The 18,126-nt window shown below is 28.8% G+C and overlaps 1 protein-coding gene and 1 pseudogene across 1 annotated transcript; both read right to left on the bottom strand.

Moving 5' to 3' along the window:
- Positions 1-9,986: 9,986 nt before the first annotated feature.
- Positions 9,987-12,633, bottom strand: LOC102630808 (uncharacterized). The gene is made up of 2 exons (XM_006489731.4): positions 11,975-12,633; positions 9,987-10,298 (listed from the first exon to the last, which is right to left on the bottom strand). The coding sequence occupies exons 1-2, from the start codon at positions 12,421-12,423 to the stop codon at positions 10,235-10,237; spliced, it is 513 nt and encodes a 170-aa protein (XP_006489794.2). The 5' UTR covers positions 12,424-12,633; the 3' UTR covers positions 9,987-10,234.
- A 2,333-nt stretch (positions 12,634-14,966) lies between these two features.
- Positions 14,967-17,551, bottom strand: LOC102611140 (peter Pan-like protein; annotated as a pseudogene).
- Between the last annotated feature and the right edge of the window lie 575 nt (positions 17,552-18,126).

Below are 18,126 nucleotides of genomic sequence, written 5' to 3'. Positions count from 1 at the left end.
ACTGCACATTCAATGCTTTAGTTCCTAAGAAAAAAAAAAACTGATTTCTTTAATTTTCTCTTGAAAAGAAAAACAACTATTTTCATTGATCACTGCTGTTTAAAAGCTTCAATCCATCAAAGTTAAAGTTCTCAAATATCCAGATTTTTTCTTCCTCTTCTCTTCTTAATCAGTTGTGTTATTCAATTGTTATTGTTTCTTTTTTAAATATTATTGTTGTTTTCTTCTAATTATCTAGCATAAATGTTTGCTTGTTTACTCTTCTTTCACTTTAAAAAAAAAATGTCTACTAGAAAATGTGCATTAAGATATGAAAATTTAAGATGTGAATTTGAGTGAAGAATTAGTAATTGATTAAGTTTTTCAAAATTAAGATTGATAAAAATTTATTTAAGATCAACTGCGTCACAAGAAAAATTAAATGGATCAACTATATTGTCTATTGAGAAAAATTAGTGAAATTAGTATATAAAAGTTTGATTAATAATTTTGCAACTCATAAAGATAGAAAAATTGATTATAAATAAATAAATTTTAATAAAATTAATACATATATTTGACTTTAATTTTTTTTTAAAGGTTTAATTGAAAAAAAATCGTCTAAAGCCTCAAAATTAGTCGAGATGCACCTGCTAGAGAGGCAAGAATATTGAATTCATTACTTGTTTGAGTCATATGCAAAAGAATTGGTCAATGGGAAAGAAGGGAGCAAAACTAGATATTCACCAGTTGCTTGGGAATAACAATCAAAACCAAAAGTGAAGTATACTTGAAGAAATTATAATTAGGGAATGCCTAGGTTACAATCAATGTATCTTACGATTTTTGTCTTTTTCTTCTTTGGCTAATTCCTTTTGGGTCCTTTTATTTTTTAACTTTTACAATTGTGGATGTATTTGATTTCTTCCATCCCTTCTATACCTATTTCTTATTTTTTCTAAGGTTTTGTTTATTTCCTTAAATAACATTAAATGGTTATCAAATTCATATAAATCTATAATTTCAGAGTAGATTTCTGGTTCTAAATTTATTATTCCTATTCTTTCTTGTTCTAGTAAATCTATTTTCTGATTTATTAGAGTTATATATGTATTTAATATATTTTCCCATCCTAAAATCATATGATCTATACAATCTGCTAATTCATGTATTATATTAAATGCATGTTGATTATGATTCATAATGCTTCCTTCTTATACCAATATACTAGAAATTTTATAAATTCATCTATAAACTTCATTTTCTTTTCTATTAATATTTCTCCTCCAGTTGTGTCTATTTGCCTTTCTCTAAGTTCTTCTGTTAATTCGAGTTCTATATTTCTTATATTATTTTTATCAGTTTTTAAAGCCATTATAAGGTTTTTTATTTCTTCTTTGTTATATACTTTTAAAGTATATATGCTGTTAACTATTGTTTGTATTGGATCCATCAATTAGACTTATATGAAATAAAAAGAGTTATGATTCTAGTTATGGCTCTGATACCATCGTGTTTCTGATGAAACTAAAATTTTTTCACTGAATATCAAATTTAGACTGAGAATTAAAATTTAATAGAATGACTGAGTATTACAAAAAGATATATTTATTATGTGTATGTCAAAACTCTCTACAGTATATATCTATCATATCCTATGCCACTGTTATTTCTTAAATATATGGCTATAACTTGTTCTCCATCAATTGTTCTAGGGAATGTATTAGGAAGAGTAGGAATATATCAGTCATAATAATTATTATCAGTTTCTAAAATATATGTAGGATTAAAAATTCCTGTTACATTTTCTGAATAAAATATTTCTACTTTTATAAAATATATATTATTGTTTATTATACTAGTGTAATACCTGATTTCATTATAAACTTCCATGATTATAGATTGATTATAGGTACGTGGCTTGTTATCCCAAAGTACAGAGGATACTAACGCCCAGTCAGGATCGTCTATCCAATTTACGTCATGGGTTGCTCGCTTATATACCTTATAATCCTAATACTATATATTTTATAGTTCAAGTTCTTCAGTATCTGAATTTTCTAAGTAGTTTATGTATGATGGTCCAATTTCTCTACTTCCATGTTCTACATATGCCAAGGCTATGTCAATTCCTTGTTCTACAGTTAACATAATTATGTTATGCTTTAAAGTGTCTATTTCTATATGATTTATAATTTTTCTTTTTATTTCTTTTGGTAATTCAAGCTTATACACTGCTTGTAGTTCTTCTGTTCTAACAAGTTCATCTTTATTTAAAAGATAAGAACTTTGTTTAAATGATCCTAAATTAAAGTCTATTATCATTGTATAATCATTATATGTTATCCTAGTTGTTGGGTTTATCATATATTCTTTAGAATTTCCTAATAAGATGTCGTTATTCATCAAAATATTTCACTTCAAAAATTAGCTCTTCCTCCATAAATCTCCTCATCAACTATCATCAACAAACTTCCACCAACAGATAAGGATTAAGAATTATTACCTAAGTTATTCTTGTTCCTTTGCCTTATGATCTTTTTCCAGTGACCTGCAGCCTTGTTGTCCTTATTCCCTCAACGGCTTTCTTGCCTCAACGGGATCAGCGGACTCGAGTGGCCTTACTGTATGGAATACGATCGTTGTGCTTAGAAATTTTGAATAAATTTAGGTTTCCCTTTCCTTTCTATGGTGATTTTTGTTTTTGATTAGTGATGTATTGATTTAGGATTCTGAGCTGAAAGGAGGTTTTAGCTGATCATTTTTTGAACGAAAAATGATGGAAGATAATGGAGTTATGGCTGAATGATAAGCTCTTAGAGCTTATTGCTTTTATTTATATCCCAAGTCACCTCGGGTTTATGTTTACATTTCTGCCCTTGTATTATTGGGCTTTTACATTATTGTTACATTTTTACCCTTGTATTATTGGGCTTTTACATCATTGTCAAGCATTTTGCTGTAGTTTTTTCATGCTCCTTATCTTGTCAAGCAACTTTATCTTGTCTTGTTGTAGCTTTATCGTATGCCTTATCTTCTTGTTAAGCATCTTTATCTTCACACTTTATCTTGCCCACCACATCTTTATCTTTTCTTGTTTTATGCTGTCGGCTATAGCTTGTCGGTCACTGCTTTATGTCCATGAGTTGATAAGCCTGCTATGTAGTTTTGCTGCTACTGGGGAAACGCATAGTACTTATCTCGTTGATGAAATCCAATAACAGATTTGAAGGTGTATGACCATCCTCAGAAGTTATAAGGATGTAATTATGAAATTTAATGATGGTTCTGAAATTTCTTTTATATAAATCCTTAGCTATGCTCCATATGGCCTTTATTCCTCTGGCTCTTCGTGTTCTGATCCAAGCTTTATTTATGTGAGGAACATTTGTATATTCTGTTCCTACCTCGACTTTAAAATTTTTTGTGATATGGCCTACAGAAATCATATAGAAAGCCTGGTACTCTATATTCTGATGGTATTCTGGGCTTATAGTGTAAAACTTCAAGTATATGGATCTTTTTTGGGAAAATCTTGAGACTTCTTTTATTAGTAAATCATCAAGGCTGGCTATTTCTCGAAGGTCTACATCAGGATATACTAAGTCTAAATAGCCATATTTTGCTATTTTCCCAGCAAGGAGTGGGTCTGCTCCTTTTGTAACAATCATCCTGGGGTACATATTTTTTCCAGGTGCTTTAAAAATTGTATTATTAAGAGAACAAGTGGAATATACCCATGTAGAAAATTGTTTATAGTCTTCTTCTTTTGGATTTAGGGGTTTCTCCTCTTCTTCCATGTAAGGATTGTCTATTTGAATAAACTTTTTTGGAGGGTCTGATTTTGGTGACTCAACTTCTATGGATATGGTTTTATTAGGAACTGAGTCAAAGATTGGTTTATTTTCTCTGAAGGGTCCACTACTGCTTCCTATATTTGGGTTTGTTTCTATTGGGCTCGTGTTTATAGAGAGCGCCTTTGTTAAGTCGTCTATGTATGACTCTAACAAATTTACTCTTTTCTCATGAGCCTCAGAAGCATCTTTTATGTATTGTATTGCATCAATTATGTCAGATGCTTCAGCCTTGAGTCTTTGTATCTCGGCTTTTATTTTCCCGATAGTTCTATTTGCTTCGGGATTCATTCTCCGAATTCTATGTTCCTGCTTAGAAAATCTGCAAGGAAATTGTTAGTCCCTTTTATATGTACTATCTTAAAATTATAATAAGATAGATAAACTTGCCATCTATGTAATCTTCTATATTGAGGTTCATTTGGTAAAATTTTATTGATAAGAGAATTTACTTGAGAATTATCTGTTTCTATAATAAATTGTTTTTGAAGTAAAAATAATGAGAATTTTTTAATTCTTTTGTATATTGCAAGGAGTTCTTTTTCATGTACTGGATAGTTGATTTGTGCCTGATTAAATGTTCCACTTGTGTATCTACAAATTTCATTTATATCAGTTTTCAGAATTGCTCCCCAATATAAATTTGATGCATCTGTTTGAATTATTAATTTATCTTTTTCGTTAGGTAATCTCAATGCTGGGAGGTTTTTACATTCTTGTTTTAAATTTTTTACAGTTTCTGTATGTTCTTCACTCCATCCTCTAGTATTATTTTTTCTTAGTAATTTCTGAAGTATATTTCTCTTTTTGGCTAGATCTTTTATAAATCCTTCTGCATAATTTAAACAACCTAAAATTTTTTGTATTTGTTGTTTATTTTCTAATTTATCTGGAAATTCGATTATTTTTCTTCCTATATGGCTCTGAAGTCTAATGCCTTGTTTGTCGAGTATCATTCCTAAGAATTCTATTTTCTTATGTTCTATAACTGCTTTTTACTAGATAATACTATACCTTCCTTAATACATATATTAAAAAATTCTTTTAAATGGTGTCTATGTTCCTCTACTGTTTCTGATGCTATTAATATATCATCAACATATACTATAATATAGTTATAATTTCTAAATATTTTATCCATTCTACTCTGGAAAATTTGAGGGGCATTCTTTAGTCCAAATGGCATTACTAACCATTCATAATGTCCTTGTGGGGTGCTAAAAGCTGTATAAGGAATACTATTTTCTTCCATTTTTATTTGTCAAAATCCTGATTTACAGTCGAATTTTGAATAATAGGTCTTAAGATTTATCAATACCTCTTTATTAGGGAGAAAATATCCATCAAATTTTGTGTATTTATTTAGTTCTTTATAATTTATTACCATTCTTGCTTTTCCTCTCACTTGTTCTACTTTTTTCCTGACCATGAATGCTGGGCTATTATGTGGGCTATTGCTACTCCTAATGAGTTTTAAATTTAATAACTCTTTTATTTGGATTTTGAATTCTTCTCTATCTTCTTCTGTATACATCATGGGTTTTAATCTTATAATTCTGTTTTCAAGTAATTTTATTTTTGCTTTAGGATGATCTGGTTTCCATAATGCTAACGGATTTTCTCTATAAACTTGTTCAAGTTGTGACTTTATTGTTTCTAGTTGTATATTATAACTCTGACCTCTTTGTATTAAATAATATTTTTCATAAATGTGCTTATCACCACGCTGGGCTGGCTGAACTCTGTAGGGTCGAAATTCACGAGGGATGCGTAAAATATGATTACAAGGGGTTTTTAAGGTGATCATGTATGTAGTCTGCTGGTAATATTGAAATTGTTGTAGAAAGTCATTTCCTAAAAGTAGATCACAATCTAGATTATTATATTGAAAGATTTGGTTAATACTTATTACTTTACTGCCTAATAATATTTCAAAGTTTAATATAGATTGATTTACTTGTTGTTTATCGCCAGTAATTCCTACAATTTTTAATTTTTCATTTGATTCCCATCTATTGGATAAAAAAGATTTCATAATAGTTATTTCACTACCTGTGTCAATTAAGGCACAAGTATCTGTGTCTTTTTCTGGTATATTTATTTGGATATAAACAGACATAGGCTATTTTACATAAGCTTGTTTTAACATGTGTCGCAAACTATTCTTTGACCTTGTATAAGGAAAGTTATTTTATTTGATTCAATTTTGTAATATTCTAAATCACCTAAAAAACTATTTCCTAGTACTATATGTTTTTCTGGATCTGTGGTCATAAATGAATCTATATAACAAGGTACTATTATTCTAAGTCATTCTATGATTATAGGGACTTTAACTTCTTGTTTATAAATATGTTTATTACTATTGAAATCAGTATATTCATAAGGAATTTCTTTTTCTTTTACTAAAAGTCCTTTATTTTTGGTATGGTTCATATAATTATGGCTGGTACCCGTATCTATTAATATATGTATTTTTGTTGTATAGTCTATTCCATTAAAGTATTGCCCTAATATTTTTATTACACTATTAGTAGGTATGGATTTTATCATTTGTTTATCAGTGCTTAATCTTCTAGATGAACTTCCTCTTATTAGAGTTCTTCCTGCAAAACTTATAAGAATTATAGAGTTTTCATTATTATTATCTAAAAATGGTTTTCTATCATCTATTTTTAATTCATAATTAATGGAAATTTTGTAATCTTGAATTATAGGTTCTATAAATGTTGCTATATCTTCACAATCCTTATTTATTTCTATATAGGGTTTATTCCCATATATTTCTCTATAATTCGAATTACAAAAACTATACAAAGCTGAGTAGTGTAATGTCATTATTTTATTTCCTTCTTTCATTAGATTTTTCTTTAGTAATTTAAAATGTAAACTTAATGTTTCATCTATATTTTTATCCTTTATATGTACGCAATATCTAGGGTGACAGGTAAATAATAATTTAGTGTAACATAAATTTCCTTCTATCGTCCCTAAATGTCCTATGCTAGGGTCTGTAAACCTTTGATCATGTAATGATAGAACTATGGGGCTATCTATTCCTTCTTTAAAAAGGGATTTTATTAAGATTTGGATTTCTGCCAAATATACATATTGAATTTTTTCTTTAGTTGATTCACTTTTTATTTTTCTTAATGCTAAATCTATTGATCTTTTATTGAGCAAACTGAATCTAATATTTCCTTCAGCTTGTGTAATTGTTACAGCTTTTTCTTGTTCATAATATTCATGTAGTATAATTCTCTTTCTTTTAAATAGATCTCTAAACCTATGTAGTATTCCATATTCTGGTTTTTCCATATTTAATTTTAAAAGTTTATTATACTTTTCTTTATTAAAAGTAGCTACAAGACTATATCCACTTTTATTTTCTTCTTTTTCTATCTCTTCTATTTCTTCTACATTTTCATTTCCCATTATTTCTTCCCTATTCGGATTCATCTTCTGATTTTTCTATCATGTAGACTTCTTTTCCATCATATTCTGAGAGATTACTTATTTCTTCTAAATCACTTTCTATATTTTCAAAATCTTCTTTTAAAAGTCTAACTTTCTTTTTTGTACAATCTGTACTGATGTGTCCCAATTCTCCACAATTCCAACATTTACATTTAGATTTATCTAATATTTTTCTTTGGTTTTTATATTTTCTTTTATAATATTTTCTTCCTGCCTTTTTATATTTTCGTTTAAAATTATTATATTTCTTATATTTCTTATATCTTTTTTTCTTTTTTGTAAGATTTCCTGTGCCGTTTATGAGGTGTATAACATCCCCATTGAGTAGGCATTTCTGTTTTTTCACAACATATTTTTGTAATATTTTTACTCTTTTTTATTAGATTTCTTTGAATACATATTTCACTTAATCTTGTATTTAAAAATCTTATTCTAGATCCTAATGTGTCTGGGAGTCTATTTTCATTATTACTAGTATATTTTTTATATTCATTACTAAAATATCCATTCCAAGGGTAAGGAAGTTTAGAATAATACAAATTTTTATAAATATTTTGATCTTCATGACTCATAAACTGGGTATAATAGTATTTAGAAAATTCACATGTATATTCTTTAACAAAACACATATTACAAATTGTTAAATTTATTAGTTTCATTCTTGCTTCTAATTTATCACGTTTTGATTCATTTTCTGAGTTTTGTAACCAATCTTCTCCTAAAAATTCACTAGCAATATATTCAATTATTCTTTCAATTCCTAATCCTTTATTTCTTCCTAATGCTATTTTGGTTGAATCCTTTATTAATCCTTGTGTATCTTCACTTAGCCCTTTCCACCAATTAAATACATTTCCTGAGAAGCTTGCTATTAAAATATCAGCAAATATATTTATTTTTTCTTCTTCTGTTTCAACATTCCAATCTTCTCTTGATCCATTAAACAGAAAAAATAATTTCATTTGCATTCCCCATTCCACTAAGGCCTTTCGGGGGTCTGCTTTGCAGTCTATATCTAAAAATGTACCAGCATTGCTTATTGGTATTAGATGCTCATTATTAGGTTTGTATTCTTTCTTCCATTGGTTATTTTTGGTGGGTGGATAATATTCAAAAAATGGTCTTTTCTTCTTATGTGTTTCATACCTATGGCTTGGTTCTGCTACATTAGGTTTCATTTCTGGTCCTCTAGCAACATTCATTTTTACACAATATTCTCTTTCAAATTCTTCCAAATCACTTAGATTTATATCGCTGAATTTTTCAGTTAATTCTTCTAATGTTTCATCCATCAATCAATATCACTAAGTGATGTTTCTTTTATTTCTAGTTTTCCTTTACCTTTTTCTTCAGTTTTTAATTCTACTTTCAATTTTTCTGTTTCTTCTAGTATAAATTTTTGGGTATTGAGTCTTTACGAACCAGTCATCATAGCTGCCTGGTTGAGGTTTTTGTACGGGTTTTTTAAAGCTTGTTCCAATTATTCCAGATTTTAGTATTTCAAATTTTTCTACTCTTTTATTTTTCTTTTGGCTTAATTGGATTACAGATAATTCTATTTTTATTTTTCCTATTTCTTGTTTAATTTCTTTTATTTCTTCTTTGAGATTTAAAAGTATTTCTTTTAATTCAAATAGTGTGGTTTCCATAAAAGTTAAGGGTTTTTATTGATATTATCTTTTTTGAACGTATGTTACGTTCAACGTAACATAGAGTTAGCCTTATAATTAATATACCCATCTGTTGGCAATATTGGTACTGTGTTGTGTGTTGTCCAGCGTAATTATTATTGTGTACGATATGTTAATAAAGAATTTGTAACAATATTACTAATAATTATTTATAAATTAATTAATATCAAATAATTTAAAATAATTTTTAATATCTTTACAATAATTATATATAAAAATTTAATTTACCAAATTAATCCTAAAAGTAGAATAATAACATAAAAATTTATATTATTTTTTATTTTGTTTTTGAGGACAATTTGATGAATTAACATTTTTCCATTAATATTCTCAATAACATAGTTGCAAATGTATTATTGTAAAAGAAAAGAAAAAGAGAGGGTAGGAATATAATTAGTGGCGGATTTAGAAAAATAATTTACCGGGGGCTAAATTAGATAATAGTAAAATTAAAAAATTAAAATTTTGAATATATAAAATATTTGCTAATACATTTATAATTATTCTTGATGCATTTTCACATTTTGAAAATGCTATGCAATAAACTCATTATCAATATTGTTAAATGGATCATTTCCTACAAAGACAACCAAACTATTATTCATACATCTGGTTTCAAAGACGATTCTTCACAAATTTCGTTATCTCTACTATTACTATGAAAACTGCAAGAATTAATCCTATTTTTAGGAATAGAAAAATGTTTTGTGTGATATGTTATCATTATTTTTAATTGACGTATAGGCTTTCATAATTCTTAAAGTTTAAATTTTATGGGCTTATAGATTTATCGAAACTATTGTAATAGATTTAATGGGGGCTTATTAGAAACCTAAAATATGTTTTTATTTTATTCTTAGAATTTCTTTTGGCAGCTCCCATTTGTCTCATGCTACATCCGCCGCTGAATAAAATATACTTAATAATAAAAGTATCTTAAAATATTTTTTAAAATATAGAGATTAAAAAGACTATTAAATAAAAATATATGAAATAAACGAGCATTTATTCATTAATCATTTGTCAAAATACCATTAGTTATTCCCTAAGAAGTGAAAGTTAACATAACCCATGATGATTCTACTAAAATTCAAGTTGTATTTCGAAGAGCTTGAGGAGAATCTAACAATGGGTTATTAATTAGAAGACTAATAACAACTAATTAAACATTGAGTCACATTCCAACCACATATTAATACACAGTACTCTGGTATATGTCATATCATTGAGGTCTCATTGAATTGTACAAACGCAAGATCTCCTTATTTCCCCAAGCTCTCCATCTTCTGACGTAGTACTGTTTTCAATATAAAGCTAGTGAGAAATATTGAAACTGCTGCAAGTTGGTTTAAACTTAAAGACAAGTACTGCTGTTGGAATAGAAAAATTAAACAGAAAGAAGACGTAATAAACTATACTACAATGCGATGTAAGAGGGAAAAAAAAAATCAATTAACATCATAAAATGATATAATGTTATAGCTCCTTCTCTCTTCCTTAAGTACCTTTAGCATTTTTAAAAAACTTAATAAAATTATGCTTATAGAGTGCTTACTTCAACATTTGGCATATTGACTAAGATACAAGCTTATAAACTTGGTTTATATCACAAGATTATCATTATTTATATAAAATGGGGCTTCTTCATTAGAAGGAATTATACAATATAGGGTTCATTTTGGATTACCCATCGTGAAATGACAATAGTTAAAATACTCCCCTAATTATTCTCAACCTCAACTTACTCTTTTATTTTTATAAAAAAGATAATAAAAAAAAAATCATCATCTTATCCCCGTTTTTTTTCCCTTATCTTTTGAACAAAAATCGGGGGTAAGTTGAAGTTTACAATAATTTCAAAAGTATTTTGAAGAATGTCATTTCACGAGGAGAGTAATTTGAAATTTACCTTATAATATATTAAACATTTGTCAATATCTGGATATTTCCACCCTACTATTTTTATAACCCACCCCACCTCCATAAAATAATTACAATAAATTCACATTATTTTATAAAATTTTAAATTAATGATAAGTTCAAACAATTTGTTAATTAAATCATTCTTATAATTTTTTTTTCTTTTGTGACTAGGTCTTTTAACAATATTTAACTATTTAAGGTTGCTTTAGAATAAGTTTAATTTGACTAGTTTGCCCTTATAATATAAAATAGCCAACTGACTCTAAGAAATATATATAATATTGTAACTAATTGTTTAGGCATTTAGTTTTATATTTTATAATCTAAAATATTTTATATATAAAATTTAATAATTTTCAATACTCCACATGTCCTAATTATATCTTGTTAGTTTAGTGGAATATTAATAATCATGCTAATAAATTACTACTTATACATCATTAAAATATAAAAAAGTTGTATAAAAAATAATTAAAGTAAACTTTTAGATATTTTGATACTTTTACCTTGTGAGGGTAAAATAACCATATTAATTTATGTTAAAGCAACCTTATTGATCAAATATAATTATAAAAAAAAAGTCTTAAAAAAGAAATGAATATCAAGTAAATTACTACTTACACATCATTAAAATATTAAAAAAATGTATAAAAAATAATTAAAGTTAAAGTAAATTTTTAGATATTTCAGTATTTTTACCATGAGAGTAAAATAGTCATTTTGGTTGATTTAAAGCAACCTTATTGATCAATTATAATAATAAAAATAGTCTAAAAAAAGAATATGGATTTAATTGATTACTTTTTAAATTTCTCCTTAATTTAAATTTAAAAAAACTAATGTGAAATTGTTGTAATAATTTTCTGAAAAAGGGGGGTTTATAAAATTTGTGGCATGGAAGTAGCATCTCCCTGTTTGTCTTGACAAATTAATTACCGGAAAATTTTCTTTTCAGCATGTGCCCTTCAAATTCAAGTTAACAGAATTTATAAATAACTACTCACAATAAAGTTAATTAGCAAGCAAGATATATAAATAAATTAGTTTTACCTAGGCTCAAATTCGTGAACATGAGCAATATCTTTGCCATTTGCATCAGGCCAAGTAACTACTTTCCTCTTTTCTGTAGTCTTCTTCAATTCTTGATTTTCGGCCTCCAATTCCGTCATTGTTGTCTTCTTAAGATTACTCTTCAGGTTGGTGGGCTTAATGTCGTGATCAAGCCGGTTGCAGCAACCATCAATGCTCTTGTCTTGCCCTTGTGTTTCATCAATATTATTATTACTATGCAATTTTTCCGTGACCCCATCTCCTCTCTTATTTTCTGCGCATAGTCTCTTCTTGCTAATGTTGTTTCTATCCCTTTCTTCACTACTTCTGCTGCTAAAACTTCTTGATGGTACATAGCAGGAGCACACCAAAGCTGTGCACTTGTTTTGCGCCGTTGCCGCCAGGAGTACAAACACAACAAGCACCAACTTAAACCCTAGCCATGACATATATATATGTACCCCCTTTCTATAGATAACATGTCAAGCTAGCCTTGATGTTTTTGTGTGTATTACTGGAGTTCAAAGAAAGCAATTGATGAAGAAATCAAAGAATGTTTGTATTATAAAGGGTAATTGTAATATGATTAAAGTTATTGCTTTGCAAATAAGAAAGTGGGGTGACTTCCTCTCATGGAAGTGGGCAAAGATGGATGGTGATATATTGAATTAAAGAAGATTCATAAATGCCATGATTTTTTATGCCTCCCCACTTAGAATTGTTTCCTTTTTGCTTTCTCCCCATTGCTCAGTTTGTGTGGTGAAATTAATTTAAAAATAAAAAATAAAAAGAATATAGCACAATGCTCTTTATCTTTTTGGTGTGTAAGTTAAAGGGTTTATTCATTATTGTTTGATATTTTTCTTCTCCCGTGCAATTTTAAACTGCTTTTGTTCATGGCATGATCTCTTGTAATAATTAGTGAGAGAGAGAGGGGACAATCGTCACTTACATGTATATATCATCAAATCTTATTACTTTCAAGAAAATTATCTGCTATCCATCTAAAAGTTATCCTATTATTAAAAATACTATAAAAATATTTATCAATCATTCACCAAAGGGACAAAATTATATTACAAAATGACCGTCATTGTAATTTGTGTTTACTTCTGTTTTGGTAATTTGTAAGAGTAAATTTTTTTTTTCAGTATACGGTTGATACACATTGTAAACAATGAGTGCAAAATCGAAAAAATCAAAATTTTGTAATATTTTTTATAATAAGATAATCTTTAATTGGATGACTAATATTTTCCTTATTTTTACTTATATTTATGTATGCCTATATGTTTGTGCGCACATGTATTTTGTATTTTTCAAAAGGGAGTGAGCGTAGCTTCAATTATGATATGTAACAAGTAGCTCGAGTATGCATTAGCATTAATTATAACAAAATAAATACTCATTTAGTCTTTATATTATCACTTAAGTACCTGTTTAGTCCCAAAATATTAAAAAATACCTTAATACAGGGCACTATTAAATATGTTGCACTCATGCCCTTATCTCCCCCCCACCCCCCAACAATTATACCTTTGCAACAATATTTTAGGGATATTAATGAAAATAAAAATATTAATTTATCAAATCAGCCTTAAAATAAAATAAAATTACTGTAATTTTTTGTTATTATTTTTTTAGGATTAATTTTGTAAATTATTTTGTTTATAAATAATTATTAGTAGGACTGTTGTGATATTATTAAATATTGTTTAAAGTTGGTTGGTATTAATCAATAAAATAATAATTAGTAAGATTGTGTGGGGGCAAATAAAATACCAATTCTTTTATAATGATAGTTATTGGTTAATTTGCTAATTAACTTTTCCAATAGATATATAAATTAGGTCAAGAATATTGTAGCAAAGGTATTAATGCAAAAACCAAGGAAAAAATAGGATTAAGAGTGTAACATATTCAAGAGTAAGGTGTCTTAAGGTATTTTGTTAAAATATAAGAGCTAAATGGGCACTTAAGTTAAAATATAAAGATTAAACGAGTATTTAATGATTATAACATTTTTTTCTTAAACATAAATTATTATAACATTCAGACACAAATAATTGACCCAAAAAATTAAAAAAAAGAAAAATAGTGAGTCAAAATTAATTCTAACAGTGCTTTGGTTTAGCTTTTTTATGTGAAAATATGAGGTAATTTGAGAATAAATGATGTAAATAAAGGTTGAAACATGTGATTGGTATAGCTATAGGAAATGGAAATTGATTTGTGCTACGTTCCAACATATATTCAAACTCGAATCCTTTTATAGAATAATTCCTCCTTGTTCATCAGTGACAACTGAGTTAAATTCCCGACAGTCCGTAATGCATTGCAGAGCACTTCAAGTTGATTAGACTTCAGAAAAAGCAGATTCCCTCCGCTCTTCATATGTCTGCAAGAGTTTTGACTTGTAGAACAATCGCTTTTCATTTATTTGAATTTGTGTTTATTTTTGTATGATTCCCATATTATTCTGTGAAAGCTTTTGATATGTTTGTATCCATCTTTATTTTTTGTACGATTCCTACATTATTTTTGTGAAAGTTGCCCCATATTCAATATCATGTTTATGGCTTTGCAAGGAATTATTTGTCTTAAAATCTTTGTTTTAAAGCGAAAACATATTGAATTTCACTATGTGGAACATTTGAAAATCTATCTGAATGCAAGTGCAGGGTTTGCAGTATCTCTTTGTTAGTGTGGAAAAACCTTAATTCAGCCTCGGATAAAATGATAAATTTCAATTTATCGCCTAAAAGTATAAAATCTCAATTTACCATTAAGAAGATGAGGGTAGTTGATGATATGTTTTTTGGGTCTTCTTAACAATAAATGAGGATAAATTGATATTTTGACACGTTTATGTATAAATTAAATACTGTCATTTTAAGTAGAGGGTAAATTGAAGATAACCCTTTATTAACTCAGACCTGTTTAAGATTCTAATGGGGAAAATTTAAAATTGAATGCTCAAGAATAGGGTGTTTTATCTATGACCTTAATCTAATATTCCATAATGTTTGAATCTAGTTTCTACAACAGAAAGCAACAATAAAAATCATAGGCATTACTAGTGCCAATGCTGCCAATGTACAGTGCACCTTCACCAAGTACTAATCATATAGGTAAGAAGAGAATGGTCATATTAATAGAGATAACCTCTTCTCATTGTCTAGCATTTAATCATATCGATAAGAAGCCTTTTTCTGATCTAGAAAATGAAAACAAAATATGTAGAAGATGCACATACCATATTCATTGAAGATGACACACTACCAGAACACAGTCCTTCCAATCTCTTGAAGCCTTACAGCACTTTTCGTAGAAGCTCGAATAACCCTACCAAGATCACTCCCCAGTGCCACCGTTGCTGCTTCATCATCAGCTTCACTTTCTGACCCACAACCAGCCCTTCAGAAATCAAAGGAAGTTAACAATGAGGAAAATATTAAATACTGAATACCTACACAAGAGTGTGGCCACACCAATCTTGGGGAAAGGGGAAATCCAGTTTAATTTCTGTTTGCACATGGAGAATAGTGGTGTGGTGTGTGGTAAGCTAAAAAATGAATATTAAAAACTAGAAAAGAATACCATCACTGAACCCTTGCTACCAATGAAGGGACACCATCTAAAGAAAGCATTCTATTGTTAGCTCGGACAATTCTAAAGTACATACTAACTTTGTGTCCTTGATTCCCAACTAGAAGATACATGCTACAATGCTACTGGCAAAGACATGGAATGAAGTATGAATAAAATTACGAGAAATTGCTTAAGTTGACCAGAAAATTCATGATAGAAATTTCACTCCAATTGAGTATAAAGGCAGATCATAAATAGTCCTAAGTTGCATCTCTAAATTTTCAACAATAGGCTCAAGCACCATAATAACTAGTGTTCGATACTTATGACTCGTAATTAATAATCCTCAGACTGTTAAAAACCTAAAATGAAAATGAACAGATCCGCATTGCAGCCACAACTCCCATAGTGTTACAACTTACGACATCAATTGATGCAATAAAATCCTCCTATCACACTGACATGATTGACTAGAATACAGTGGAAAATTTGATAAACATACATATAATATAAAGGAGCACACGTAGTTACTTGGTAACAAAATCACTCACGTCTTGGAGACTCCTGAGATCTGGAACTTGATGGTTCTGAACAAATTTTCTGAGTCTATGGGAGGCACTCACTGATTGTAGTCTAATAGAATAATGCCTAAAATCAATGAGTTTTGTATCTTTTTGTTGTAATTAAGCAAAACAATCCTCTGGTAAGCAGAAAGCTTGACCTGAGATATCATATGAAAAGAACATGTGAGAATGTTCAGCTGGTTCCTTGCATTTTAAAGATATCAATAGCTGGAAAGATGTTCTGAAACATAATTGCTGTGAGCTTTAGATGTTGATCTCCAGTTCCAAAACCAGAAAGAACAATCTGTTAGAAGCGTACCCACGGTTCCCAATTTACAATTTTTTTTGCATGAATATATTACTTCATTCTATTGTAACTTGAGAAGAACACAAAATTACCCATGTAAATGGGGGAAAAAAATGTGAAGTACATATTAAGGGGCGTCAAATTACAAGTTCGTGACAGCTAGCCAGTTGATATTCAAGAAATAAAGCAAGAGATCAATAGAAGCAACAATGAGAATATAGCTGTGAGAAAATTTAGAAAAGGAGAATTTTTTAAAAGATCTTGAGGACATCTAGGACGCACTTGTAGTGAAAGATTTGGGCCCCGTGGGGCACTTGCGACCCTCAAGTAAGGTGCAGCTTCAGTCTTTGATAATATGAGGAAGTGTGCAGCACCCATTGGCCCTTCAACATTCAAAAAGTCCTTGAGGATCTAAATAAGAGTTCATGAAGAAAAACAAACTAGTGACTGCTATGAGACTGCTTTCTATACTTGGAGCCTGTGAAAGTGACCAAGTATATAACTGAATTTCATGGATTCTGAGAATCAGCCATCCAAGATAATTAAAGACCCGAGAATGGTTTTCTTCAAAGTTTTCCACACCACTGACTTGAGTTTCTGCATCTTGTTTACCATAATACCCTTATCTAACTCATCCTTAGTTATCCAGGTAGTGCATCAACTTTCATCAAAAGTTGATCAAAGACTGACAAAAAGGAAGCTTCAACGTTAAAAATTCACATAGTCTCATCATCATAAAAGCAAAATCACAATAAGTATTAAAAAAGAACTTTACCTTAAACCTGAGATCAATGTGTGTGGGAGCATCAACTTTCTTAAATCCATTACAAGCTGCCTGAAAGAACCAGGCAGCTTTCCTCTTGAAAACACAAAACTCTTTTGGAGTCTTTATCACCAGCGATTTGATCCCCCGATGACTTACACAGATCTTCACAAATCCTGTCTTGCTATCCTCTTTTAATTGAGATAACAAGAAAGTAAAGATTGCACAAAAATTGATAATTAGCTAGTCTCAATTTTTTCAGTGGGATAAGAATGAAAAATAGATATATATAAAACGGTACCATTTTACATTTTCATCTCATCAAATACAAGAGCATGTATGTGATCAGACATGGTGAATTCTACTTACTTTTCAGAAGGATATAGCGAATTCCACTTACATTTCAGAAACTTACAGGACACAAAACGTACGCGATAACTAAATGTGTATGTTGAAGTTAACAAATGGTAGCCAACCGCTTATAAATTGATGTCTATAATTGAAGTTCAATGAGCATAATCTTCTTTGTAGGTTTTAGCTATGCAGTATTTTTATGTTTATTTTACTTTTAACTGCTGTTGTAACTTATGGTACTAAGATTTTTGTTGATTTTTGTTCCGGAGTTGATTCCTCTTTCGGTAATAGATATAAAAAACTCTCTGTATAATTATTATTAAAACAACATCTAATGAGGACATAAAAAATCATGCCTTTAGAATAAATAAATAATGACAGGAGGAGATTCTCGGTATAAATATTTATAAAAGTAAAATAATATTTTTCTTGCTATATAGGATGGTAGAATTCATAAAGTTTTTATTTAACAAGACTACAATTTAGTAACACAAACTACATGAGAATCTTCATTTGTCAATAAATAAATAAATAGATGAATATATAAGTGATTTTTTTTTAAATGTTAAAATAA

This window comes from Citrus sinensis, chromosome 9 (assembly GCF_022201045.2).
Source record: "Citrus sinensis cultivar Valencia sweet orange chromosome 9, DVS_A1.0, whole genome shotgun sequence".
In the NCBI taxonomy this organism is placed as follows: Eukaryota; Viridiplantae; Streptophyta; class Magnoliopsida; order Sapindales; family Rutaceae; genus Citrus; species Citrus sinensis.
The sequence above is the reverse complement of the archived record's forward strand: the minus strand, read 5'-3'. Positions and strand labels throughout refer to the sequence as shown.

What these genes read in the sequence shown, in the direction of transcription:
- LOC102630808 (XM_006489731.4), bottom strand. Translation starts at nt 12,423, where the DNA reads ATGTCATGGCTAGGGTTTAAGTTGGTGCTTGTTGTGTTTGTACTCCTG. An exon ending in GTTCACGAATTTGAGCCTAG is followed by an intron (nt 10,299 to 11,974) that starts GTAAAACTAATT and finishes TATTGAAAACAG; the next exon opens with TACTACGTCAGAAGATGGAG.